Raw genomic sequence first — 27,282 nt, 5'->3', positions numbered from 1 at the left:
CTAGTTCTAGTAGTTATTTTGTATATTCTTTAGGATTTTCTACATAAATAATAGTCATCTGCAAATACAGGCAATTCTACTTTTTCCTTTCCAATTTCAATATCTTTTTTTTTTTTTGCCTTCATGCAATGGTTAGGACCTCCAGGGCACTGTTTAAAAGATGTGGTGAAAAGCAATCATCCTTCCCTTGCTTCAAATATTTAGAAGAAAATAATTCAATATTTCGCCACTAATATGATGACAGTGGTAGGTTTATCATAAAATCTTTATCAGATTGCAGAATTTCACTTCTATTCCTAGTTTTCTAAGAGCTTTTATTGTAAAATAGGTACTTATTTTTTTCTAATTCTGCTTTTATACTGTTAATATGATTAATTATACAGATTTACTTTTGAATGTTCAATTGACCTTGCTTTCCTGAGATAAACCTTAGTTGTAATATATTATCCTTATTATATATCACTGAATTCTATTTTCTAATATTTTGTTAAATATTTTTGAATCTATGATGTTCATGAAAGATATGGGTTAGCAATTTTATTTTATGTAATATCTATCAGGTTTCGGAGTTAAAGTTACACTGGCCTCATCAAACAGGTTAGGAAGTGTTTTCTCTTCTGCTTTTGTAAAGAATTTGGATACAATTGTTTCTTCCTTAAATGTTTAATATAATTTGGCAATAAAACTATCTGGTCCGGGGACTTTCTTTGTCCAGAATTTTTGATAATGAATTCTATTTCTTTCATAGATGTAAGGCTATTCATATGTTCTGCATTACCTAGTATTAGTTTTCGTAAATAGTGTTCAAGAAATGTGTCCATTGAATCTAGGTTGTCAATTTTGTTGGCATAAAGTTGTTCACAGTATTATGTTATTTTTCTTTTAATGTATATAGTCACTCTAATGATAAACTCACCTTTGTATATGATATTGGTAATTCGTAACTGTCCCTCTCTTTTTCCCTGATCAGTGCAGCTGAGAGTTAGTTAATTTTGTTGAATCCTTTTCAAAAAGCCAGCTTTTGGTTTTGTTAATTTTCTTTATTGTTTGCCTGTTTTCTCTTTTGTTGAATTCTGCTCTTTATTATTTTATTTTTTCTACTTACTTTGGGTTTGTTTTGCTCTTCTTATACTAGCTTCTTAAGGTGAAACTTTGGGTCACTGCTTTTAGACTTTGTATTCTAACATAAGCATTTAAATCCGTTAATTTCCCTTTAAGTACTGCTCTAACTGCATCCCACAAATTCTGATGTTATTTTTTTATTATTTTTTAATTTAAAATATTTTCTAATTTCCCTCAAGATGTCTTCTTTGATATGGATTATTTAGAAGTGTGTTGTTTCAAACATTGGAGTTTTCCTATGATCTATCCTAGTGAACTATTATTACACAATTGTCTATTTTCCCCTTTAATTTTGTCAAATTTTGCTCCATGTATTTTAAATCTTTATTATTATGATAGCAATGTCTGTGATGAATTAATCTTTTTATTTTTATAAAATATCTCTATTTATATCTGTTAATGCTTTTTGTCCTGAAATCTATTTTATCTGACATTAATATCACCACTCTATCCTTCTAATGTTTATTAATTCAAAATATTTTTCCATTTATTTACTTTCAAACTATCTATGTCTATATGTTTAAAGTATACCTCTTGTAAGCAGAATATAGTTGAGTCTTGCTTTCTGATTTTTATCATTCTGATAATTTCTACTTTTGAATTGGATATTTAGTTCATTGACATTTAACCAATTTATTGATATGATTGGAAAATAGGTCTACCATTTTTGTATTTATTTTCTGTTTCCTTCTTCATTTTGTTCTTTGATGTGTGTGTGTGTGTGATTCATCCCTAGGTCCTTCTTTCCACTCTTTAGTTTATTTGTATATTTTTTATTTAATTAATGTATTTTAATTAGTTTCAAGTATACAGTACATTGGTTAGACATCTATATAGTTCATAAAACAATCCCCCTAATTGCTCCCTTCCTCCCTGGACCCTCCATCTAGCCATCGTATTAATGCTAATTGCATTCTCTATGCTGTGCTCCCCATTGCCGTCATCACCCATCAGCTACTAATTTGTACTTCTTTACCCCTTAACCCCATTCTCCCAGCCCCCTAAATCTCCCCTCTGTCCATCACAAAATTTTCCACTATATTTGTGAGTCTGTTCTCGATTAGTTTGTTATTTTTATTCCTTAGATTCTGCATAAGAGTGAAATCATATAGTGTTTATCTTTCTCTGTTTGACTTAAATATCTTCTAGGTCCATCAAAGCAGTATCTTTTTCTATCCTCTTCCTTTTAGTCTGTGGGTATTTTAATCTGAGATGAGTCTCTTATAGCAACATGTAGGGGTCTTGTTTTCTTTTCCATTTATCCACTCTATCTTTTAGCTGGAGCACTTAATTCTTTTCCATTTGAGGTACTTATTGATAGGAATGTAGTTGTTACCATTCTTTATTCCTGTTTTTGATACAAGTTTTTTCTTCTTAAAAAGTCCCTCCAACATTTCCTGTAATACTGGCTTGATGGTGATAAATTCCTTTAGTTTATTTTTGCCTAGAAAGCTCTTTATCTGTCCTTCAACTCTAAATGATAGCTTTGCTGGATAAAGTATTCTTGGTTGTAGATCTTGAGTCTTCATCATGTTGAATATTTTGTGTGAAGCCCTTCTGTCCTGAATAGTTTCTTCTGAGAAATCAGCTGCCAGTCTTATGGATTTTCCATTATAAGTAACTATTTGGTCTTCTCTTGCTGCTATTAAGATTACTTCTTTGTATTTAACCTTCGGCATTTTAATTATGATGTGTCTTGGGGTGGGCCTCTTTAAATCCCTGATTTTGGGAAATCCTAGGGTTTTTATGTCTATTTCCTTCACCAGGTTAGGGAAGTTTTCCATTATTATTTCTTCAAACAGCTGTTCAACATCTCGATTTTCTTCAGTTATGCCAATCAGACAGATATTTTGACTCTTAATAGTGTTTCATATGCTCTTTAAATTATTTTTATAGTTTTGGCATCTTATCTCTTGCCATTCTAATTGCGTGTCCTTGGCTTTCCCATCCTCTAGAAAGGACATTGGATCCTTTTCTTTATTCACTTTGTTTATTCTATTTAATTACTTCTTATTTCAGCGTTTTCATTTCAGACTGGTTCCCTTTTATAATTTCCATGTCCATTTTCATGGTTTTTAAAATCTCTTTGTTGAAGTTCTCACTGAATTTATCTACACTTCCTAAAAGTTCATTGAGCACCTTTATAACCAGTGTTTTGAACTCTGCATCTGTTAGATTGCTCGACTCCATTATTCCTAGATCTCTGTTCTGTTCTCTAATATGGTTTCTGCTTCTTTGTCTTCCCATTTTGACTGCCTTTCCGTGTCTGTTTCTATGTATTAAGAAAAGCTTCTAAGTCTCCCAGGCTTATTAGTACGGCTTTGTGTAGTAGGTGTCCAGTGGCACAGTCTCGAGAGGGGTTCAGCTGCAGGCCACATTTAGCCCAAGCCTGTGCCCCTCTGGGGCCACCTGTTAATATTCATCAAACAATCCACAGATGCTGTGCTTATAGTTACCCCAAAAGGCCACACCAGAAACAGAGGCCCACTGCCTCCAGTGTGAGTATAGGCACTGCTCAGCAAGGAGCACCTGACTCACTGAGGATACACCTGGATGTGGCTTGGGTGGAGCCCTGAGTTGGGGGAGGCGGGGTTTCAGGGAATCTTCTGGGTGGAATGACCTCTGATATCCAGTTTGATGACCTCATGGCTATGGTGGCTCTGCGTCGGCGCACTGGGAGTGGGGGAGGGCTCAACAGGGAACAGTGGATACCTCCGGCACTTCTGTACCTCACAAGTCTCACCTCAGCCCTCACTCCAACGATGTCTCCCTGTAATTCCCTGGTGTACTCTGCACACAGCCAAATCAACACTGGTGCTCAAATCAAGCAGGACCATCACTGCGAAAATCTGCTTAAAGGGGTTGCGGCCCCTTTAAGAGACTTCTGCCACTACCGCTGTGACAGCCTCCATCTCACTCAGCAGCTTGAGACCAGGCAGCCTCCTCGTCTTGTCCTACCTTCTGCCATTGCAGGGTGATTTCTTAGATTTCTCCTTAGTTGTATGGCTTGTTCCTCTAGATCCCAGGTGATTTTTCCTTGCTGCTGCTCCTTGTTTCCGTCACAACTTTGATTTGGTCACCAGAGAGATGAATGGAGCCTTTATCATCTACACCATTTTTTCCCCTCCTTTATTTGTGTATTTTTAAAACTAAAATACATTTAAATTCACCTATTGGCCTTTTACCTATACTTCTTCACATTATTTTGTTAATTGCTTCAGGGATTATGTAAATCCTTAACTTCTCACAGTGTGATTAAGGTTAATATTGTACCACTTCATGTAAACTATAGAAACTGCATAGTCCTATATGTCCTGTTATTTATGCTATAGTTTCATATGCATGATATCCACACACATAAATCCCACAATATAATGTGACAACTTTGACTTTAAGCAGCCCTACATATTTTTAATAGTCCTTTATATTTACTCAGACATTTATGATCTTCATTTCTTCCTAAAGATCTGAGTTTCCATCTGGTATATCTCTTTAACCTAAAGAACTTGCTTTAGCCTTTCTTGCATTATTTTAGTGATGAAACATTTTTTCTTTTTGCTTTACTTCTTGAAGGATATTTTTGCTAAGTAAAGAATTCTATGTTGACAGGTCTTTGTTTGTTTGTTTGCTTGTTTGTTTGTTTTAGCAATTTAAAGATACGTTCCACTATTTTGTGGGCTTCATAGTTTCTGAGAAGTCCACTGTCATTGTGATGTGTTGTTTTTCTCTGTCTGCCTTCAAGATCTTGTCTTTGGTTTTCAGTTGTTAGGCCCAAGAGTGCTTTTCTTTGTGTTTATTCACCCTGGAGTTCACTCAACCTCTTGACTCTTAGTGTATTGCGAAATTTGAGGAATTTCCTCCATTGTTTCTTTTGTTGTTTTTCTCCTTCATTCTCTGACCTCTCCTGGGACTCTAATTACATGTGTGCTAGACCTTTTGATATTGTTCCACGAGTTCCCAAATCTTTGTTCATTTTTTAAAAGTTTTTTCTTTCTCTTCTTCAAACTGGATAATTTCTATTTATCTGTCTTCCAATTCACTAACTCTTTTTTTTTCTATTTTCTCCATTCTGCTATTAAACCCATCCAATGAATTTTCAATCTAATATATTGTATGTTTTAGTTCTAAAATTTTCATTTGGTTCCTTTTATAGTTTTTATTTCTCTGCCAATATTTCTATTAATTGTCTTTTTCAGAAGAGGACACCTTTTTTTTGATTATTCAAATGTCAGAAAATTTGGATTGTATCCTGGACATTGTAAATATTATGTTGTAGAGACTCTGTAATATTTCTCTAAAGAATATTGATTTTTTTGTTTATGAGACAATTAACTTGATTTTACTGAAATTGAAATTGAAAACTCTGACTCTTGAATGATAACTCAATTCTCATATAAATTATTTTAGTTTTAGCTGAAACCCGTCCTATGCACAGATGGTTCAGGGGTCAGTCAGAAACTTGGGAAGAATTTATACATAGAATTAGAGATTTCCTCTCAATTTCTTTTTTCCTGGAATCTCCACTCACTTCCTAAAAGTTGTAGTTGTTCTAAGTTCTGTCTTCTTGTACCTCAGGCCAGAAAGACTCAAAATATTCTAGAGGAATTTTAGCCATATTGCGTGGCACCAAGTTTGATCTGCGCTCTAGCTAAAAGTCATAAAAACATGTAATTCACTTTATACTGATCCCTTTTGCCAAGTGGCATCTCTCCTCCAGTATTTTCTTGTTATGTTTACTTCCTGGTGCTTTCAGAACATTCTTTGGGAGAAGAGAGGCCTTTTGTTTTTGTTTGTTTTTTATCTATATTATATAGTTGTTATCTGTTAGGGGTTTGGGTCTTGTTGGAGCTACTAATCATAACGGAAGCAGAAACTCTCTTCTTGTTTCTTGATTATAAATGTAATAGAAAAGTTAATTATACTGAAATGTACACTTAAAATGGTTAAATGGCAGATTTTATGTTATGTATATTCCCACCAGGAAAAATATGTTAATTCTGCTAACCTAATACCTAACTTAAACAAAGACATTTTAAGTATAAATTGAAAAAAAAATGCAATAAACTAAACAAGATTTTAATAATTTCATATGCAAAATAAAATGCTTTTGCAGAGCCATTTCGGATAAAAGGGCTATATCGATGGCTTTCTGAAATAGCAAAGTACAAAACATAATATCACTGAGAGAAGGAAAGGAACAAGATATTCTAAAGACACATTGAGGAGCTTGATCCTTCATCTAGTAAAAGGATTCCACTTACATATCCTAGTCCTATGCTTCTGCATCTTTAATGTGCATATGAATCACCTGAGGTCATATAGTGCACAGCCTTAAGATGATCTTGTGTTCTTTCACTTATGCATGAAAACTTATGATTTGTAACAAATCTGTGAATTATCTTTTACTTATATTTTAATTATCTGCAATGATAGATAATACAAAATGTGTGGAATGGAATTCAAGTGGAGAATAGAAGGTCTCTCTAAGGGTGTGTAGCCCTGGTCCCATATAAATAGGCGTCTCATGAAAAGAGTACCTCTTTAATGTTAATATTAACAAAACATCACCATAAAAGCACATAAGACAGAGTGACAATGTAGACTAAGTTCATGAACATTATAACTTCTTGGCTAATAGAAGAGATGAAAAATCATCCTAGTTTGGTATCATTGGCAGACATCATTAATTGATCATGATGCACTTCTTTGCTGAGTCTAAATTCAGAATCTGCCTGAAAACAAGATTTAGGGTCAGCACTGAAGCTGACACCTATTTGCTCTCCTATCTTAGAACCTTTCTACCATGAATGGGTAGCAGTCAGGATAATGACCAGGGATTCTCCTCTCCATTTAGGCAAAGACCTACATGAAGAACATAATCAGTGAAGTCTGGGCAAACATACCTCAATCCATTCCTCTACAATCCCTAAATTATATTCAGTTAATAAGAACTTTTGAGTACCAAACTGGAGAAATGGTTTCAGAAAATCCTTTCAATTGCATATCATTTTCTTGACATTTTCTAGGATCAGGGCTTACTTAATGCTCATTTCCTGTAGTGATACATCCACTTTGATTTCAATAGTGCCTCACCTGACAATTAATGCAGACCCCTCCACCTGCATAGATGCCTTCAATATTCATGCTTGCCTGCTGCCTCTCAACATCTGGATCATAGTAACAGTCGATGGAATGGCCATGGCAGTTGCATGCTAAAAAAAACCATTCTAAGTTAATATTTCATCACGAGTATGAGACACTTAGCAGTAAATTCCCCCAAATAGTATTATGGCTCACTGAACTACAATGGGGAGGCTGAGACTTGGAGATGTTAAGAGATGTGCTCATAGTTACACAGCTCATAAGTAAGAGAGGCAGAATCCTGACTTGTCTATATTTGGCTCCAAAGCCTATTATCTCAGCCCATACTCTACACCTTTCAGCACTATTTATAACAGCAATAAATTATAAATAATCTTAATGCCTAACATATAGAAATGACTAAGCAAACAATAGTATATTTGCTTGACTGTTCTGTGAAGTCAAGAACTGCTTGCGTTTTGTTTGCAGCAGAGCACATTCTCTGGCACATAGTGGAAACTCAACAAACATTTTTTGGATACACTTAAATGCATAGAATTAAAATACTACGTGCCATCAGAAAGGATGTCAAAGAGTTTTAAATAATATGGAAAAATATCTAAATATATCAGGATATAAAATTGTGTAAATAATATACTCTTGAGTAACATACGCATCAAAAAAATAGTAAAATATCTAAAAAATATTAATAGTGGTTCTCTTAGGGCAGTAAAATTATTGATGATTTTATTTTTTTTAAATAATTTATAAGTTTTCTACAAGTCATATGTAATACTTCTATAATTAGAAAACATAATTTAAAACCCATTTAGGATTTCCGTTATTTCCAAGATGAAAAAGATTTAATGAGTAAAATTCTTATTCCTGCTTATGCAAAGTATCTATTCATTACATTCCACCTCGACCAAATTTTCTAAGTCTTTCTAGTAATTTATAGGTTTCAATCAAGTTCCCAGATAAATCTATTAGGAAAGAAGCTTGAGTTAGAATTTCAACGACCTGTTTTTTAAAGGCTGAGTACTTACTTATTTTAATTTCCTCAATGGTGCCATGAATTAAAAAATTCAAGGCATTTATATTTACTACATTAGTTATTTCTTAAGTCTATTTATTATGAATTTCAGTAGTTCGAATGGAACTTAGAAAGCATCTAACAAATAGGTCTGATCTTTCCATATGTCGTTTTTGTAATTTTTAACCATTAGTGCGAATGTAAAAAAATTAAAAACTAATGAAAGGCAATTAGTTAAAATTTGTCACATGTGTTGAAATAAAGCATATCATTCACTGAAAGATTCCATTGGTCTGACAAACTAACCAAATTGTTAATGTTGGAGTTCACATGATAATTAACACTTATTCAATCAAAGTATCCTAGACCAGTGCCTGAAAGCATTGGAAGAATCAACCCCTGATTACTACCTTTCCCTCGTTTCAGTCCCATTATGGGGGAGGAGATTGGGGAAGTCACCTGGAGAGTCACTGTTTGCTTGACTATAAAGTGAGAATGGCCATCCAGGTAACACCCTCGGACCTAGCAATGCACCGAGTTTTTGTCTCAACCTGCATTGGCACCTTCCAACACTCTCAGACTCCTCACTGACAATGCCTTTTGAGTAATTTTGCTGATCATAGAGATCATCAGTCGTATTTCTTAATAGTTACAAAAAACATTTGGCCAAGAAGTGTAAAGAACAGATTCTTTCATATAGTTCAACAAATCTAGACCAAAACCCCTTTTGGTCATTTTGAAAAAGCAAATCCATCTTCAATCTATACTCTAAGAATATTCAGAAAAAAACAGGATATGGTATCCAAAACCAAAACCAAAGTTACAAAAATGTTTTCAGCAATTGGAATAAATACGTGGCTTCCTGAGAAGAGCAGTTTAAAAGGTAATCTTTAGTTGGACGTTGTAGCACTTGTTTGTTAAGATAACAGTTTTCTACCCATAATTAAAAGGAGCCTCTCATCTTTCTTTCTTCTTTCTCAGGTTCCCTCCATCTGTACTTGCCTTAATCCTACTACAGTACTCTTCCCATCCGCCCTGCTCCCTCAGAGTGTTCAGCTCTCCGTTAGACACCACTCTCATCACCTTCACCAGACCTCAGTCCTCAGAAACCAGTTAGGATTCTGATCTAGTATCACATCCTAAGAAATGATAAGGATTTCAAATTTGATAGTGGCTGCATCATATTTTCATTAGCTAAAAAGAGATGCCAACTTGTTAAAGCACTCAGCCCAATCCTTGCATGCAGTGAAAGCTTAATACATATTAAAGATTATTATTGTTGTTATTTTTGTTCATATATTTATATCTGAATTTATATCTGAATTTACACCTCTAGTCTGTGAATTATTCATTACACTAGAAAGATCTGGGAACTTAAGATTGGCATGATCCCACCCTCTTCATGAGCAGGGGAAAACACAGCATCAGTCCTCAGGTAGAAATGGTACAGGAGAATTTAGAGTGGGGCCTATATTCTCAGTTCCTCTCCCCCGTGCTCACCTTCACACTCGTTGCTCTGCTCCCACATGGCAGGCTGCCAGCGCCTCTGATTGTACCCAGCACAACAGCGATCACATGTCTCCCCACAGGTGTGGTGTTGGCATTCACAACGAAACCTGGGCATGGGGTGAAGCACATCTCAGTTATTGAAAAGTTTTGATTAAGATGATTTGTTCTTGTGCAAAAAACTGACAGTAACCATGGTCACCCATGGTACCATTTATTTACTAATTATGAGAACAAAGCACTTTGTATTTATTATCCCTCCAGGCTACAGGGTGGCGATGGATTAATCATTAATAAACACATCCTTGCCAGTTAAAGGCTAGTCAGTTGATGGCTTCACCCTGCTATCTCAGATAGTACCACCTAACCTCTGAAGAAAGGCTGACAACATTAGAGACTGTTGCTGGTCACGGAGAAGGGTTCCACAAAGCATACCGCACAAGCCGGTAGCTGGCACCTCTGCCTGAACATGAGCTAGACCTAAAACTGCACAAACCTGAACCTGACTAAAGTAAAACATATCTCTGGTAAATGCTACGCATGGGAATTGTAGACTTTAAATAAAACATTGAGAGAAAATTATTAATATACCCAGCATCTGGTAATTTCCAGCCCTTTAAAGTACCCCCCTTGTGATGGTAACACATGTGTATGTAATTGCCAAATGCTTACTATTTAAGATCTATGAATCTTATCGTATGTGAAATATACCTCAATTAAAAACAAAAAAGGGTACACCCATGTTCATAGCCAAGAGGTGGCAGTTACCTAAGTTGAATGGATAAGCAAAATGTGGTAATAAAATATTATTCTCCCTCAAAAAGGAAAGAAATACTGACATACGCTACAACGTGGATGAACCCTGAGGATGTTATGTTAAGTGAAATAAGCCAGTCACAAAAAGACAAATATTGTGTGATTCTACTTCTGTGAAGTAACTAGAGTAGTGAAATTCATAGAGACAGAAAGTAGAATGGTAGTTGCTGGGGGCTGTGGAGAGGGAGGAATGGAGAGTTGTCATTTAAGAGGTACAGACTTTCCGTTTTGCAAGATGAAGAGTTCTGGAGATTGGTTGCACAATGTACTTAACTCGACTGAACTGTACACTTAAAGATGGTTAAGATGGTAAACTTTATGTGTATTTTACCAAAAAAAAAAAAAAAAGGAATAAGGATTTGAAAATTAGACCAGGGATGACAAACAAGTTTTATTTCTCTTGGCAACTCTAATTAATTATTTGTGCCTGCCTGGGGCATCATCTGAGTGAGGCGAGGACATTAGAGATATTTAATGGGATGCAAACATCCCCTGAAACAATCAGACTTATTCATAGCAAGGCTAAAAGCAATCTGTACAATGTACTTACAGTTTTTCAGGATTGTTTGCATTGCATACTTCAGCATGGCCATTGCAAACACACCGCCCACCAATGCTGATATCCTTTATGCTGTAATAATACTATGCAACGGAAAATAGAATGCATCAGTTTTACTAAATGGTAACATAAACTTTACTAATCTTTTTTTTTTTTTTTAACACCTACAAGCACCTGGCCTTCCTAGGTGGTCTCCCATCCAAGTACTAACCAGGCCTGACCCTGCTTAGTTTCCAAGATCAGACAAGATCCGGCTTGTTCAGGGTGCCGTGGCTGTAGACAACTTTATTAATCTTTAACTCACAGTTTGTATCAACCTGTTTCCCTTTTGTCCTGTTCTCTTGAGCCTGCCTCAACACTAAGGGAGCCACATTTGATGTAACTTGTCTTACAAAATAAATATGTTCCTCAATCAAACTTAATAGGATAATGCTGAATTTGTACATGTTTAAAAAATCAAATGCTTTAGGCATAAAGGGAAAAGAATCATACCCTATAGCCTTTTGGAAAGGGATTAAGTGCTTCCTATATTATTTTTTAATGTAAGTCTGGGTTTCAAAAATTGAATATATTTATTTACCGAAAATAAAATTTTATAGCAAAATTTTTGCACCTAGTATGTGTAAGCTCCAGGAAGGGAAAGAATATTTACAAAGATGGATCAGATACAGCGGTGAGTCTGGCAGGGACCACCAGCAGTTGATGCAGCCTTGCTAGCTCAAAGTTTATAAGGCCAAAGGCCAGACAGAACAAGCTTCATATCCACCCGAGGACCAGCCACTAAACCAGGCCACAACTATGGGTAGGACATCGTATAGACAGCTCTAGTGTGTTGGAGGCTTCTCCACTAGCGACAACAGGTGGCACTGTCCGCCAGCTCCCTTACTTCTCAGATTTGGCGAGGGACGCACAGGATTTGGCAAGTAATTTGGGAGCTATAGAATAATCTTTGTCACTGGGATCACGCTGCCTGTGAGAAGAATGCCTGTCAGTGAAAAAGTGTTTCAATTCACAAGGACAGGAGGGTTCTTGTAGCTTTCTGTTGTTGCGGCTGAGATTAGCCATCTTAAAGCGCCCTAGTCACTTAATACTGGGGTTCTGTTCTGATTTCCTCTTTAAAAACTGTTTAAGTGTCAAAGCTTCCTGGTATTGTCTTACTCTGAAGGATTAACAATTTCTCTTGTTAATCTGGATAAATTCAGTATTAGAGGGCTCTCTGTGACATGTTAATACTCAGAGGCTTCTGTGCTGGTCACCATGGAAGTTTCTCTTCACATATGGGATAAGGGCGGCAGCAGCAAGAGACAGAAGCACACACTCAGCCTTCGCCCCAGCAGCACACAGATTGCGTGTGATAGGATAGCTGATATTGTGTTCCTCCATTCAGAGAAGCAACGTAGATCGGGGGCTCAAGATTATATTTGTTGTGTGCTCCATTAAAATCACTTAATAGAGGAGACTGCATTCTCTTAGGTGAAAAGAAATATATACACATCTGAGTACAAATCTTGCAACACCTCCAAGACAATTAAAGTAAAAAAAAAAAAAAAAGTGGTGCAGTACATTTGTGGAGGCTTCAAAACACCTGGAGAAATAGAAACACAGTCCAGCCATAGTTTATCAGAAAGCCCAGGCCACCAATACACAAGATAACAGGCCTTTCTAGAAAATGCTAAAGACTGTAGTGCAACTTATTTTTCTCTCTCCCTTCCTTTCCCAGCTCTCTGATATTACCTTTATAAGAAACCAAACCCTATCAGATGGGCTGGACATCTTCCATTCACCCTTTAAAGTTCATTCCACCTTTTTCCACCTTGCTCTTTGCTCTAGAGCTGAACTTTAAGGGCTGAAATTAAGGATTTCTTGTCCTCCAGCTTCCTATGGGGCTTGCTCAATGGGAGGCCCCACAGGAAGTGAGAGAAGAGTGAGCTCAGGGTATTTATTCTGATGGCGCCCTCTGTGCCCAGGAGACACTAAGAATGAGAGATGTTCAAGCTGTTCATCCAACACAGTAGGAATGCTAGTGCTCACCAATGTCTATGTCTCCTCTACTTCAACTAGATTACATTACTCAGCCTCCCACATCTAGGTGGGTTTTACAACCCATTCCTGACAATGGTTAGGAGCATATGGGTCTTCTCTCTCCTCTGCTCTCTCTACTCTTCTGCTGAGCAGATGCAGGGAATCCAGAAAAGGACTCTGAGGTCCTACAGGATGCTATGCCTCTAGATAACAAGAGCCTGGTTCCCTGAATGACTGTGTGGAGCTGACCCCACCTACTGGGCATATTAGACTGTCACGTGAGCAAAAAATAAAACGTTATTTTGTTAAACCTCTAAGACTCAGGAATTGTTTTTTATAATATCAGACTAATACCAGGCTAGCTGTCATCTTTTGCCTTTTATCTTCTTTGAATGTAATGATTTTTCTTCAACAAGAAAACTTTTAAATTACACCTTGTATTTTAGATAAGAACAACTCCTACACATACACTATTACTGGCTGTAAAGATTACTTGAAAGAGTAAAAAGCAATTAATTTTGTAAGGTAAATAAAAGAAACAAAAGCTGCTGTATAGGCACTTAAAATCACTGCTCACCCGCCGAGTGACAGTTGGATCTCGCTGTGCTTTGGAGATGAGGTGTCCAAGAAGGGTGTTAGTTCGGAGAAAACGCAAACGGATATTTGTTGCCTTGGTGAACTCTCTCAGAGTGTGAGAGAAAGTAAAATTTTTTGCACCTGGACGACCATTTATCAAGGACACCACAACCTAAAATAACCACATACACACATAAAAGAGGATAAGTCCTTTCACCAAAATTTAGCTGCAAGTATCTAAAAACAACTCATATGCCCAAAGCATAAGGTTTCTTTGAGCTATTAGATGTTCGTAGGTGGTCTTGGATCTATATCTATGTTTATGTATAAAAACATTACAGCTAGTTCCATTTTCCTTTTGAATTCTGGCAATCTGTCCTTAAAACCAGGGCTCTCGGGAGATGTTATTTAATTTTCAAACCTTTTGTTCTATTAGTGTAGTTGTGGGGCTGTAATACAATGAAATGTTGAAAGCATAATGTTAAAATATATAAACATAAGAAAACAACTTTTTGTCAAGCCGCATCAAAGAAACAAAGCCAAAGTAATCGAAAAATCTAAATAAGGTTGAAAAAGGAAGTCTCTGGCTATAAAGTAGACAGTGAAGGAGACTTGAAAAATCTATATAAAATGAAGGTTTTGTTTTAATGCTTGAGGTGATAAAGCCCAAGTCCCAACCATATGAGATATGGCGAGTGCGTCGCTCATTGTAAAATACTAGATAGAGCTACTCAAGAAAGATATTTCTACCTAAATGGGGAACCGACACCCTTTAAAGACATTCATTTATTTGAAACTCACTTCATGCTCATTATGGCCTCACAGTTTCCATGGCATTCTTTTCTGTTCTCCTCACCTGTTTTCCCACCTCCCCTGACAATAGCCTGGCTGACTTCACAAGGAATAAATGCAACCCGGAAGATGATGCCCACCCTGCCCAAAGGGATCAGGGATAATGTGTTTGTGAAGCAGTGGGGGGGATCTTCACCTCAATCACTAGCAACCCACTTTCTAAATACTGCACCAGAAAAAGAGTTCAAGACCTGTGGGCCTTGAAGCCGGAATCTGGACTTCCAGAGGAAAATCAGAGACCTCAGAATTTCCAATGTTAATGATACCTCAATTAAAAAAAAAAAAAAAAGCAAAAAAGCACTGGTTTTCATCCTGATCTCTTGAAAGTGCAAGTTTTGCTGTTATGAAGCATTGAAATCTTTATGTTTATTTCTGAGTCTTATCTCTATGGCTTCCCAAATCTACTTACCTCACCATTTTCCAAAGGTACAATTCGGGAATATTCAGTAGTACAAAGCACATCATCATCTCGTGTGATAGCTGTATTTGCCGCCTGCCCAAATTGTTCCAAACAGTCTCCTTTAGAATCTAGGAAGGAAATGTTTTCATACTATAAAATAAAACATTATCAACTTGTTGTAAATCTCCTAAATAATTATGTTCCTTTAAGAAAATACACAAAAAAGCACAGAAACATTTAAAATTTTAAACAAAAGCTTAGAGTGAAGTTTTTAGACCATGAAAGAAAATACCACGCTGTTTCAGCCCACTGGACTTTCAAAAGCAACATCTGGAGATGTAGTCCTAAGTTCTCACTCCTCGTTAGGTAAATTTACCCTCTGAGGAGCATTGATGGAAGACCCAATGCTTTTATAGCAAAATTCCTGTCTGTCCCAATTCATCAGACACTGACATTCTTTATTAGTGAAAATGACAGAGCCAAGGTAAGTTATGCAAAATGTAGGCTCCATAAAGATAAAACCAAGTTTCTAATTCTGCAAACTAAGAAAAGGATTGGAGCACTGGCCCAGTTATGGGTACACTATTTCTCCCTAAATAGTGGCAAGAACTGTTAACATAAAAGGCACTTCAACCTCAGTCTGGATGTGTACCCTTGCAACTAATGCACACGTGCCTGAGAAATAGGGATGTTCTGAAGATAATCTAGAAAGTTAAAACTGACTAGTCCCCAACTAGCCACACTGAGAGACTAATTTTCTAGTTAAATCCAAAGTCTCGAACTGCTGCAAATAATTAAATCCCCTTATAACGTGGTAAGCAAAATTACTTACGAGCAAAATATTGCCAAGGTGAGTAGGTGCTTCCAAAGTCTACAGATCTTTCCAAGACCCAAAGATCAGGACGAGGAGAATTTGCAAATTTGATTAAAATATAGGCCACATGGAAAAGCTGATGAAACAAAGGAGTTACAGTTATTAAAGTCATCTCATCTACCCACAACCTCAACCATCTCTATGATGCTGACTGATTCCAAGGCCACACATATAGCCACACCTCTCTCAAGATCCAGATCCCATTTCTAACTGCCTATTGGACCTCTCTACCTGGGTATGGTTCCTCAAGCTTATTACGTGCAAAACCAAATCGTTTTTCTTTCTACACCAAATCTATACAATAATCTTTGTCATACTTTTGTTCATTATATCCTTATATTTAAACCAGTCTACACAGCATCTTAAAGTCTATACCTTCAAAGAGTCTAATGTCAAGCAACAGGCATCTTCAATCACCCCCCTCAAAAAAAAACCCCTGATTTATTCGATAATTTATGATTTAATCATTACTATGTTCTAGGTATCATGTTAAGCACCTCTCAAACATTCTTGCATTTAGGCCTCGCAATAATGAGGATAAGGAAAGTGTGCCTTCAAGAGGTTACATAATGTGCCCACGTCTTGCAGGTGTAAAAATCCTGAGCTTACATGTAACCTACTCACTAACCATTAGCTATGCCACAGAACCTATCAGGTACTTAATATCTGACCTGTTTCATCTTAGGAGAAATAAACTGTCAGGTAGTTCCAAACATCATTATTTCTAAATATGCTAAATTTCCATTATAGGGAGCCTGGAGGTGGGGTGCTACATTATAATAAATCTCAAGGGTTATTTGAAGGCAACGGTTTTCCAAAGTTGCACTTTCTCTTACTAGAAATCCAAATAAATGAAACAGCCTCAGGGGCTCAGAAGACCACTCTCTTCGTTTCCCTTCATCATGCTCTGAGATAATGTGTGACCCCTTTGACAGCAGATTATAATCCCAAATCTGGCATCAGTTGGAGACAGGCCACAGTGAGCCCTTCCCTTTGTTATATGAGCCTGCCACCTGCACCTAATTTAATAAGCCCACTGATTCCACCAACTCATCTGCCAGCACCTATCAGATAGGGCATTCCACCTTAAAATGTTTCCCTCCCATTTTCAATTTAGGAACCAGTTTCTGAGCTTCCTCAGCACATATTTATGTGCCCTGACTACCAGCAGTCTGCATTCCATTTTTTTCTGAGCCTATTTGCACTGACAGACTTTCTCAAGCACCATCACTGCGATGTAACTTGCAGGTGATTCTTGCCAAGTGCTCCAGTTCTGTGGCAAATCTCTGAAACTTAGATTCAAAACGTTGCTGTGAGGCAGAGTGAGTGGTGTCCAAAGTGGGTTCACAGCCAGTTCATGCATGTTAAATCAACAGGTATGGATTTATTCTCTTCTGCTTGATAACTTGATAAGGAGCCTTTCAAATGGCTCCTTCTGCTAAATTTCTATTATCAGTTACTTATGTTTGCTCTTTGATGACTCAAAATGCTTCAAGGCATGCATGACCCATGCTAGAGGCTCAGTGATGTGAACGAGGGCTCTTTATGAAGATGGAAAGTGCTGGGCAATGGAGTCACTGGAGCAGAAAACGAAAGGCAAAGTGGCCACTTTCAGAGAAATAACAGCTACACACACACACACACACACACACACACACACACACACAGTTTTATTGACTCTTTGAAAGTAAGTTTCAGACATTATTTCAGCAGGTATCTCCCAAGAAAATGGACATTTCTCCTATATAAACTCAACATTTTGATGCCTAAGAAATTTTACCATTTATACAAAAATCTTATCTAATACATTGTTCACATCCAAATTTCCTTGATTCTCCTAGTAACACCCGTTGTATATTTCCAATCCAAGACCCAAGGATTACATGCAGCATTTACTGTCAAGTCTCCTTCGTCTCCTTCAATTGAGAGCAGCCTTTTCACAGGTTTTTGTCTCGCCTGACATTAACATTTGGAAGAGTCCAGGTCCTTTCTATCCTAGAATATTCCACAATCTGAATTTGTCTGATTGTTTTCTCATGATCCAATTCAGGGTAAGCATTCTGGCAGGATTACTCTTTGTGTGGCATGTCCCTTTCATGGCATCATACTGGGGGCACGTGACGTCAGGTTGTCCTATTTAATAGTGATGCTGTGTTTGGTCACTTGCCTAAGAAGATTTCCACTAGATTTCCCCATTACATTAATGACTTTGTCATTAATAAAGAACCTGTGGAGAGATGTTTTGAAACATTCATTTTAATTAACTAAATTATAAACATTTCCCACTATCCATGAAAAACACAAACATGAGTTATAAAAAATAAGTCTCAAAGTAAGGAACTAAAAAAATTTCCTTTGTGGCTGCTGCCCATTTGAAAATTTTATCTAACGAGTTAATTTTATAGAAACACTTTAATTGAGAAGAAAAGATGCAGATCGAGTGAAATTAAACTCCATGTTAGTAACTGTGTTTGAAAACTTTTTACAAAATAAAGTATGATCCTCATAAAACAATCAAGGCCAGTGATGAAAATACAACTCAGCTGGCCTGAAAAAAGGGATCCTTTTAATCCTGGTCCAAATTGCACATCTGCTAATGGCTCAGCAAGGGTACTTCTTTCTTGTAGGTTTATTATCACCTGTACCATAAAACCCAGACCCTGGCACCATCCAAAGCATGCGCTGGGAGGAAAGTCACCTTGTCCTTCAGCAACTCTTACTGTTTCCCAGAAGCACCTGCTCACCTGGGAGGAGAGAAGGTAGATCATTCCAGAAACTTACAGGAAGGGACTCAAGAGGTCCCTAGGTCAACCTTTCACCCAAGGTAAGAAACTTCACCCTTCAACTCTTTTTGAGAAGTAACTCATTGCATTCCTGGCAAGTTCAGGCCGTTCCATGTGTCCTTGGTATTTTGTCAAAACTTTCTTTCACGAGTCTTTGTCCCAGCCTTTGAAGCAGCAAAGATATCTACTGTTTATCCCCCATGACAGCCTGCCCAGAATTTAAATACCAACACCACATCCCCCTATATATTTTTTAAGGAATTAAGATTCAAGACAGCAGGAGGCAAAGATTAGTATAAAAACTGGAAAGGAAAGGAGAAATAAAATTCCTAAATGAAATTTGAGTCTCAAAATTTGGATCATGCCAATAACTTAGAAAATAACAAGCCCACTATTTTTTAATGAACGATTTCAAGAAAAAAAAAATCAAAAGACATGGAAAAGGTGAAACACTTGCACCTACATTTTATTACTGATGAAATTTTAGCTCTGTAGAAAAAAAGATCGATGACTTATCATCTGATATGTCTTCTTTGTGAACATTGATCATTATTCCCTAAGTAGACTCCAATTTAGAACTTGCAACTAAAGTATGTTACTCAAGAGCATTTTATCCATAATAATTTACAAAGTTGATGGTGATTTTAAATAAGCTGAAGCCCACTGGAATCCAAGAACTCTGAGCTCAGTTTCATATTGAGTCTTATATTTTACCTTACTCTGTGTAATTACTTTCACTGTCATAGAATTTTTTTGTCTTGGGACTGATTCTCTTTGTAAAACTCACTTTTTCACATTCATGCTTTTTTTTTGTGCTAATTTACAAGAAAATTATATATGACATTTGGTTCACTCACTGAACTGACAAGTAGCCTAATAATTTTTCTGACAAACCATACAGGACAAAGGAAATAATATAGTCATGTCCTTCCAAGACAAAGAGATTTAACTAAAGACTCTAATAACCAGCAACCAAGTTATTTAAATCCTCCTCGAATCTATATTATTTTAGACTCAACAACTTCTAAAAATTTATTGATTTTACATATTTTATATGTATAAGTGACATACACCAGGACTTCAACAAAATATTTCTCAGCAATGTTAATTTGTCCTAAATCTGATTCTGGATAATGTGATCATCATTTTTCTTAAATAATTCCACACCCTCCATAATGTTCTAGTCTCCTCCTCTCAGGCAATATCTTCCCACCCGAAGAGTAATATTTCTGGCCTGCACTCACAATGGCCCTGTTCTACTTAGTTGTCATATCTATTTCTTTATCCTTCTGTTACATCTTTCTTAGGTTCAGCACCCATTGCTAAATCAGTTTTACCTAAGGCCAAAACTATCTTTTTGGCTATGTTTCTAATATCCTTACTAAGGACAGGGTACTTCAGACACTTTTTCGACAACAGCTGTGCATGTCTGTAGGGCATAATGGTCACTTAAATTGGCTCAACATCTTCATTTTTATTAGTTAACATATTTTTTTTTTGAATGAGTTTTAAGCTGAAGTATCATTTCAAATCAGCTGGGCCACAGAATAAATATTCTTCTTAGAACTCACCCTTTGACCAAAAACTGTTTTTACTTTCTGAATACTAGCATGGAAGTTCTCAAAGGGGGTGGACCACCCTCTGGGCTATTTTATTAGTTATCGCAATAACGAGCCCAATAAGAAAAGAGACCATGCATCTCAGAGGCACCAAGCTGCACCCTAAGAAAGAACACAGCCAGTTCCAGGTAAGAAAGCTGCCCTCTGGGTGCCTGGATCTGACATAAGGTACTCATGCTGCTGTCCAGAGTGTGGCTGGAGAAGGGGAGGTGTTCATCTTCAGTTTGTTGGACTTCCGAGGATCTGAATGCCCTTCCTACTTTATGAATCTTGCTGGGGAAAGAATGCACTGCCAATTTTAAAGCTGAAATGCCAGCTTTTCTGGCTCCTCCAGCAGTAAGGAAGGCAGCATGGGTACATAACCCGGACTCAGTGAATTGTATGTCTCCGACCGAAAATTTGTATCTACAGCAAATGATGCATAAAGGCAGGGACACTGAAGAATTCTTTCTAGAAGCAAAAAAGATAGCAGCAGCATCTGGCTTCTAAAGACAGAAGTCCAGAGTCCAGGTGCAGGGCTGTGTCACCAGCACCAGCTGTAGAAACCAGCATTCAGCTGTAGCTATATCCTCACAGAGGAGACTGTGGTTCTGACTGCAGCCTCCTTTGCTTCTGCCCATTTTCTGAGTCTCCTCAAACCTCCAAGCACCCTCATCTCCACATCTTCCTCCTCCCTGGAAGGTGACTTTTTCTCTTTCACTGGTAAAATCAGAACTACCAAAAAGGAGCTCCCTTGCCTTCCCTTCCCAAATCGATGAGCACATTTGGATCTGCACATCCTCCTTCTCTTTCCTCTGGTCCAATGGAGTGAAGCACCTCTTCCTTTCAAAAGCCAATCCCACCCTCTGTGCTTGGGATCTCATTCCCCTCCTGCCTTCTGTCAGATCCTTCCTATCAGCCTTTAAACATCTCTTCCATCCTAAAGACAAGAAAATGCTTCTCCTTCCATCCAAACCCTTCCCCTAGCTCCACCCTAGCTCCTTCTTCCTACCACAGTCACACTTCTTTGAAGATCGGTGTGCTGGCTCAAACACACTCAAACACACTCCCAGGTTTCCTCCAGCTCATCCAGAGTTCAGCTCTCAGCCTTGCCTCACCTCACCTCACACTCTGCCTCCATCTTACACCACTGACTCCAATGTGTATCTCTAGCCCAGACTCCTCACACGAACTTCAGACCCACGGTTCCAACTGCCTTTTTAATTTCCACTTGCAGATACCTCGCATCTACCCCAACTTGGCATGACCTAATGAAAGTCTAACCCCAGCCTCCTGGAGCTTGCTAACCCCTACTTAACCGATAGGTCTCAGTGCAGCCTCCACTTTCTAGTTAGCTGTCTATTTTATGCTTCCTGGAGCACTGTGCTTTTCCTTTAAAATAGTTATCACAGGAGTAATTAAATATTCATGGTTTAAGCGCACTTGGCTTTGGGAATACAGGAAGTGTACTTGATTTTCCTGCCCACTCATGAATTGCAACAGGAATACCATGGCTACATGTAGCTGGAGGCGAGGGCAGGGCCTGCACTTTGCCTGGGCGAGGGTGATGCTGGTAGTTGGACAAAATCCTAAGGATTAAGCTTACTTAGCATAAAATGAGACAGCTTGTCACCATCATTGTGATGAAACAGTGCATCCCCAGTTGAACAATCAGATCTAGACAGGAGATGGTCTCTTGTGTCCCAAATGCTCTCGCTTAAAAGCTTTGGCTCCCACGAGGACCCCTAAAAGGCATGCTTCCTAACAGGACAAATGTGTGGGAAAGAGTAATGCTGCAGAGCTGGGGGAGGCCTGGGCGTGAAGGGTCTGAGAGGGATGGGGTGAGGAAAGACAGCTAGCGAGCAGGGTGAAGTGTGGATGGGCTCCATGCCTGATGGATATCAGGAAAACTGGGTTCTGTGCCCAGCTTGGCATCTTCCAGGAGTCAGGTGACCTTGAGTGAATGAGTCGAACCTCTCTGAGCCTCAGTTTCCAGAAATCCAGCTCTGGGTATGACTCTGTTAGGAACTTTGGCAGAGATTCAAGCCTCCCCAGAGCAGATGTGAAGTAGAACACAAGCCAGGGAAGTGGACAGGGCAGCCAGACAGATCCACCATGGCAGGTGTGGATTAAACCAGGAAACTGGAAGCATGGCATACTCCCACTCTGCTCGCTGGCAGAGAATGGACTGACCGGGGGTGGCGGAGCGGGAAATACCTTCTGTGCCTGCAGGAATCATTCCACTACAAGCAATCCATCACCTTGAAGAGGATGAGATCTGGGTCTTAACCCAGATGGGGTGAGCAATTAGGCAGCCATTATAGCTACACAAAGGGCTGCATGGGTTTTTAACACATAGCTTAGGGGGTCCTTCCAAGTTATAACACTTTTCTGGCAAAAAAAAAAAAAAAAATGCAATGAGTTCTAAATACCTGATGTAACTTTTGGCACACACCTAATTTATACCTATATATGATTTCCCCCAAGACAATATTCTATTAAATAAATCAATATGAAAGATTATTTCACTAATGACCATACAAATACTAAACCCATAGGGATCAAAAACAAGAAAACAGATACACATATAGCAATATGGATGAACCTTCATAATGTAAAGGACATGAATACAGAAAACAATGAATTAGATGTTATAGCACATTTATATAAATTATATATATATATATACACATTCATATACATATACATATATGTGTATATATATATGTGTGTGTGTATATATATACACATACATGTATATGCACACATATATTCACATAGAACACTTCATATTTTATAAGTAGTGTGTCATAATGGTTGATAGAGAGGGACTTTGGACCAGAATTTCTGGTTTTAGTTTCCAAGCTGTGCAATCTGGGCAATTCCCTTCATCTTTGTGCTTTAGTACCCTCATCTGTAAAAAGGAATAATAATAGTACTTAATGGCAGAGTCTTTAAAAGAGCTCAACAAAAAGCATCCCTCTTCCCTATCTGGTTCTGAACCAATTGAGAAGTAAGACAAATGAGCAAGGGCAATGGGGACAAAATGTTGCCTTTATTTCTGGAAAAGCTGATATTGGAGGTCACAGGTTGCGTCTGTTGAAAATGAATACCAGACGAGATGTCCTGCGGTGAGTGGCCCATATGGCTCTGGCAGGAGAAGCAGAGAAGAGCACATGTGTGCCGTGGGACACCGGCTCCCAAAGGCCAAGGCAGAGCCGTGTGCGCCCTGCTTTTGACTCCATTGTCACCATCCAGAAGAAGAGGGGAAAGAGGAAGGCCAGCAGCACTGCCCCAGTAGAGCCCGCCCCACATGGCCAGAAACAGTGGTGACCACGCAGCACAAAGGGTTGGAGGGGGATAAAAGAGTCGATACCTAGAGAGCGCTTGGCACAGAGCCCAGCACATACGAGGGTTTAGTCCGTGAAAGTGAGCATTCCTCAAGGGCACAATCATGTTTCAGGTTCAGTAGCAAAGACATTAGAGCAGATGCTTATAAAGGGGAGGGAACAGGAGTGAGGATCTAGGATGAAAGGGGATATATAAAAATAAAGCAAGAGAGTGGTGTAGTTTGTAACATGCTATGGGCTGAGAAGAATAATTAGCTCATCTCCTTGAAGCAGGGACCATGTCTCTAAAATGCTCTTAACAATGCTTCCTAAGGAGATATAACAATACAAAACTAAATGGAACATCGGCCTTTAGTAACCATAAAACATATATTGCCATGTATTCCGGTCAAATGACTTGGCAAAAATCCCGAGGAACCATTTGAAACATCCGCCAGCACCTTCTCAGGCCAGCGCCTTTTGAGAGGGGTGTTCTCAAGAGCTCAGGGAGAAGGGGAGATGGCACGATGAGCGTGAGCCTTATAAATGCAAACACACGTGAGCACATGCATCCTAGAAAGAATCGTTTTATTCTTGTGGTTTGGGCAGCTAGTAATTGAATTTTTGTTTTTAATCCATTCCTATTGGTTAAGAGAAACAGGTACATTAACCACCTGATTTGCAAAGAGAGAAGACTGCTTCCACTTGAACTACAATTCAACTTATGGTATCCAGGGAATGATAAATTCACTCCAAATCTGGGAAAACTTTCTGAGCTTGAAAATATCCCTTTGGATGGCATGATTCTGCTCCTGCTGGCTGCCCAGGTCCCAGGTCCTTCTTTCTGTCTCCATGACCATGTAACCTCTGGTTTCTTTCTTTCTCGGTATTCTTTTCAGGCTGGCAAGACCTTTCCATAAGTCTAGCCTAGGACTAATCACTTCTTGAAACTTCAAATGCAGGAGGTATTAAGGCCTAAGGATGGCCACATGGGGCTATCTTATCACCACCGTAGCTGGGTCAGAATCTAAGTTTCTTCTGTTTAGCCCTGTTCTAGGAAGGAAGTTGCTCCATGTTCTAGAATTTCATGTCAGGGTCCTAGGCACAGACTATAGGCTTTCAGGTAACTGCTAAAAGAAAACAGTACTCTAAGATCCAGACAGATGGTCATGATGGACTAGTAGCGTTGACCAACCTTTCCAGTTTGCCTGGGACTCTCCTGGTTTTAGTAATGAAAATCTTGCACCCCAGAAAACCCCTCAGTCTCGGGCAAACCAGGACAATCGGTCACACTATTACCAGGGCCTCGTATTGGCCCAACAAACCCTGTTCATCTGTGAGATACTAATGGAAAGGCTGCCTCCATGTAAAATCTTTTCAAAGCATCTTAAGAATAGGTAATACCTCCCTCTGTGGTGGTTACACTGATCAAGATGTGCACTAACTATTCATGTGTTTAACTCTCCGAGAAGAATGTGAAATCCCAGAAGACAGGGAGGGATCCTAACACAAAAAAAGAAGGGTAGGGAAGACACTCCTACCAAGGTATAATGCAGGGGCCTAAGGGCGGTGGGGCACCACGACAGCTCGAGTTACCTGGCTTCGAGGACATTTTGTCCCACCCTCCAGACCTGTGTGTCTCTCGCATAGTGTCCATTTCACTCTCAAGGCCCTTTGGGAGGCTTTGCCCACTCCTCTGGGACGTCGTCTTCTTGCTACTCTCGCTTCTTCTCCACTGCCTGTCCTGCTTCTGGCTCAGCCTCTACCTTGCTGTTCACTTTCCAGTGAGGCCTGCTGATGAGCAGGGAGACTAGGTCCTGGCTGCTCAGGGTGTGGCCCACCCTCCAGCAACTGTGGCATCACGGGGGAAGATCTTAGAAATGCAGCGTCTACAGGCACACCTGCAGGCTTCCGAGTCAGAATCATCCTTTGAATAGATGATCCAGGTGTACATTAAAGTTTGAGAAGCACTGGCCCGGCCCATGATATATGTCCTTTTTCTCCACTGGGCACATTGCTGGCATTGCTCTTTCTCCTATGGAAACCTGGTCTCAAGTAAAATTTTAAGTCAATGTGTTACTTCTCCCCAGGATATTACCCTTTTCAAGTTTTAGCTAAAGGAATTCGGGGAGTTTGAACAGTTTACATCTGAAATTACACCATGCCAACAGCTGCCAGACCATCTCTATAGATAGCTGAAAGCTGGCCCTGTTTTTCCTGCAATGGACTATATGTCTTCTCCATGCTATGATTACAGACCAGTTTAAGGGGTAAAATTGGTATCTTCAGGTAGCCAAATTTCAATCTCTGTGTGTGTCTGTTTCTATAGGATAATACACTGAGCAAGAAATTTCAGCATAAAACATGCTTTATTAAGCTCCAATTGTTCTCTAAAGCAATATCTCTTAATGAGAGGATAAATAATGGCTACGAAGAGGTACAATGGGGTGGGAAGGGGTCTTTTGGAAAAATTCCTCAAGGAAACGTTATGACTCATAATATGAATGCTTAGGATGAGTCCCTATATATTTAGAAACAAGCCCACTCTCAGCTATCAACACACATATTATTATCCTACTGTCACTGGAAACATTTTGGAGCAAAAGAAAAAATAACTGGGAATGAAATGGTACGATAACTAATGAGGCCTTATAATTAAAAGATATATTTGCTCTAAGGGGGAAGCATGTCACATCAGTTTTAAAAGGGAACAGCTGAGTATTGTACAAAGAATTATAAATTATATATAATAATATATAAATTATACATTATAACCTGGTGTGCTATTTGGATAGCATTTGATGCTTGGCCATTCTGCTTGATGTTGAGCTTCTCTGTGACAATCCACTTAGAAAGAAGCAAAAATTAAAAACTTAGCCACGGCCAGCTTACAAAGCTTGAGTGTTTTCTACAGGATTGCACTGTACTTCTCAAAATGATTCAGAAATATCATTTAACACTATAAAATAAGAAATATTTCTATATGAATATACAAATCTTTCAGGCTTAGGATAACCATAAAGTAAGGCAAAATATGTTTTGACAGTTTATTCTAAATGGCCACTAAATGTATAGCCGGAATGAAAACAATGATTAGATTTTACAGTTTTGTCAATATATTGCATGTATTCATCTACATCCCATTTCTTTAAGAACGAAAGAGCAGGAAGGGATCTAGAGCCCTAAATCCCAAAGGGTATAGAACAAACAGCAATATGAAATGACCAAAAATCAAAAATAAATGAAAGGACTAAAAGGAAAATGATCAGTAGGGGTAAAATGTTGAGCCCATAGTGAAGTTCACACACAAAATGCAGGTCACAAAGCTGCATACACCTGTGTGGCAGAGCTGTAAAATTGCTTCCAACAGCCAACATAAAGAGGTAAACATAATCTCAGTGTCTATATGTTTTGTTTTGCTTTTTAATGCCCCAAAGAAGCACAACTATTTGAAGGACTAAAGGGATTTCTCAAATGGTCCTTCACGGGGTAAACTGTGAAAGGTGACGGACAACGTCCGGACATCAGGGCAGAGATTACAAACACCTACGGGCCTAAGTGTTTCACAGAGACGGAGCTCAGACAGAAAGGGAGTGTGGTGTGCGTAATTATCGCACATCAGCCCAGGCTGGCCCTGCAGCCAAACGGCCTGGGTGCAAATCCCTGACTTACACTAAGCTCACCTGTGACCATGAGTCAGCGGTTATGTAACCCTGGGAGCCTCCAAAACA

At 38.6% G+C, this 27,282-nt stretch overlaps 1 protein-coding gene across 6 annotated transcripts in view; it reads right to left on the bottom strand.

Moving 5' to 3' along the window:
* Positions 1 to 27,282, bottom strand: part of LAMA3 (laminin subunit alpha 3) — a 234,359-nt gene that overhangs the window by 149,233 nt on the left and 57,844 nt on the right. For all 6 annotated transcript variants that reach the window (XR_004953701.1, XR_004953702.1, XM_016166528.2 and 3 more), the window contains exons 3-8: positions 15,800 to 15,917; positions 14,977 to 15,095; positions 13,717 to 13,887; positions 11,109 to 11,200; positions 9,737 to 9,852; positions 7,216 to 7,334 (exon numbers count right to left, since the gene is read on the bottom strand). Coding sequence is in view for 4 of the 6 variants with exons in the window: in XM_016166449.2 (XP_016021935.2) it covers positions 7,216 to 7,334; positions 9,737 to 9,852; positions 11,109 to 11,200; positions 13,717 to 13,887; positions 14,977 to 15,095; positions 15,800 to 15,917 (735 nt within the window). In the remaining 2 variants the exon portion in view is untranslated. The remainder of the gene's footprint in view (positions 1 to 7,215; positions 7,335 to 9,736; positions 9,853 to 11,108; positions 11,201 to 13,716; positions 13,888 to 14,976; positions 15,096 to 15,799; positions 15,918 to 27,282) is intronic.

The sequence above is a fragment of the Rousettus aegyptiacus genome, unplaced genomic scaffold, assembly GCF_014176215.1.
Source record: "Rousettus aegyptiacus isolate mRouAeg1 unplaced genomic scaffold, mRouAeg1.p scaffold_m13_p_12, whole genome shotgun sequence".
In the NCBI taxonomy this organism is placed as follows: Eukaryota; Metazoa; Chordata; class Mammalia; order Chiroptera; family Pteropodidae; genus Rousettus; species Rousettus aegyptiacus.
Note: the sequence above shows the minus strand (reverse complement) of the source record. Positions and strands in the feature narration are given on the sequence as shown.